Raw genomic sequence first — 1824 nt, forward strand, 5'->3', positions numbered from 1 at the left:
TGTCTTTATCCTGTCTTCCTTCTCTCACCCCAACCAATCACAGCAGATGGCCCCACCCCTCCCTGAGCCTGGTTCTGTCAGAGGTTTCTTCCTGTTAAAAGGGAGTTTTTCCTTCCCACTGTTGCCAAAGTGCGACAGTGGGAAGGTCATATGATTGCTGGGTTTTTCTCTGTATCTATTAATGTACGATCTACTGTACAATATAAAGCACCTTGAGGTGACTGTTGTTGTGATTTGGTGCTGTATAAATAAATTGAATTGAACTTAAACTCCCCCGAGGTAAAAAATTCTGATCATTTCAGTTCCTTCTGCAGATTATTCCAGGAAGCAGGGGCAGCGTATTGAAGTCTTTTTCCTCAGTTCTGTCCTAATTTTTGGGACAATCAATTGTATGATATTGTGAGAACGAAGGTTGTATTGGTTGCGTTTTTTACACATATAAACACATAAATAAGAGGGAACCAGCCCAGGCAGAGATTATAGATAAAGATCAACCGATGGGAAAGTCTGCGAATATGAAAAAAAGAAACACATTTAGCAGAAGCATACAAAGGACAATGATGTACACGATTTCCATAGCCAGTAATAAAACATAAAGTGTTTTCTCACTTGGAGGGAGAAACAGGATTGATTTCCAAAAAAACCCCCCAAAAACTATTTATACTCAGAGGAGGCTGAACATCATCAGTACAGGAGCAGATAATAAACACATCATGAAGACATCTTGGGCTTGTATAAAGCATATCAGCAAACATGCATTCATAGTCTCCATCCAAACCCTGACATCCTCCATCGTGCCGGGTCATCTCCATGGAGATGGCTGATTTCTTTGCTGTCTTCCTTCTGCATCAGATGGACAGCAGCACACCAGCAGAGATGCAATATGGACAAAAGACCACTAGATGGCAGGAGAGTCTCAGTACAGACAAAAAGTGAGGAGGAGGAGGAAGGGAGGAAGAAAAGGGGGACGAGGGGAGGAAGAAGGGGTGACAGCAGGCTCTGCAGGAGAGATGATGAAGGTGGGTCTGTCAGCGATCAGTTTAGTTAGGTCACGTCTTTAAACAGGAAGTGATGTCAGTGTCCTCACCTCTGACCCTCAGAAAGCTTTTAAGAGATTCTTTATCTACACCGACAGAACACGAGTAGACGCCTTCATCAGACTTCTGCACGTTAGTGATGATGAGCTCTGACTTGTGTTCAGCTCCAACATGACTCCCATTAATGAAGAAATAAGCTTCAACCTTTGAACCCCTGTGGTTTCTGCAGCGCAGCGTGACATTACTTCCTGCCCTCACAGGAAGTGCAGGGATCTCCAGGATCACACTTCTATCTGACCAACAGAGACACAAAAGGGTGATACAGAGACAAAGATCCACCAGCAGAGCAGAGTCGCACAAAGACAGCTCACTTCCTGTACCTGAAATGCTGATGGAGACTTCATCGCTCTGCTGTCCAGACGAGTTTTCACAGAAGTAAAGAGGATCAGAGGAGAAGAATGAATCCAGAATACAGAAAGAGTAATATCCCACACCATATCCATGCAAGCTTAGACTGTCAGCACAGTCATAACTGTAGTCATCTGTTGTTATCATCACCTTCCACCCATCAGCTGTCTCTCCTTCATCATCAACACAACTCAGAGACACAGAAGAAGCGTAATTTTTGAAGATCTGCTGGAGGTTTGGACTGACCTGCAGAGAGACTGAGCACAGACACACAGTAAATGTATTTGTGATGTTTTGGAGTCTCTGATTGTTTTCACTTCATCAACTCACCTGCAGAAACAGCCAGTGCAGACAGCAGCAGCACACACACACCTGCAAC

General features: G+C 44.1%; 1 protein-coding gene across 1 annotated transcript; it reads right to left on the minus strand.

Annotated features, from left to right (window-relative positions):
• Nucleotides 1-220: 220 nt before the first annotated feature.
• LOC102210195 (Fc receptor-like B) lies at nucleotides 221-1800 on the minus strand. The gene is made up of 4 exons (XM_005750331.1): nucleotides 1776-1800; nucleotides 1418-1702; nucleotides 1088-1330; nucleotides 221-999 (listed from the first exon to the last, which is right to left on the minus strand). The coding sequence occupies exons 2-4, from the start codon at nucleotides 1590-1592 to the stop codon at nucleotides 917-919; spliced, it is 501 nt and encodes a 166-aa protein (XP_005750388.1). The 5' UTR covers nucleotides 1593-1702; nucleotides 1776-1800; the 3' UTR covers nucleotides 221-916.
• Between the last annotated feature and the right edge of the window lie 24 nt (nucleotides 1801-1824).

This window comes from Pundamilia nyererei, unplaced genomic scaffold (assembly GCF_000239375.1).
Source record: "Pundamilia nyererei isolate P.nyererei 1_Seehausen unplaced genomic scaffold, PunNye1.0 scaffold00269, whole genome shotgun sequence".
Taxonomy (NCBI): Eukaryota; Metazoa; Chordata; class Actinopteri; order Cichliformes; family Cichlidae; genus Pundamilia; species Pundamilia nyererei.

Coding starts and splice junctions, on each gene's coding strand:
- LOC102210195 (XM_005750331.1), bottom strand. CDS start 1,592: ATGATAACAACAGATGACTACAGTTATGACTGTGCTGACAGTCTAAGC. Junction 1,331..1,417: donor AGTCTCCATCAGCATTTCAG/GTACAGGAAGTG, acceptor TCTGTTGGTCAG/ATAGAAGTGTGATCCTGGAG. Junction 1,000..1,087: donor AAGCTTTCTGAGGGTCAGAG/GTGAGGACACTG, acceptor TCTCTCCTGCAG/AGCCTGCTGTCACCCCTTCT.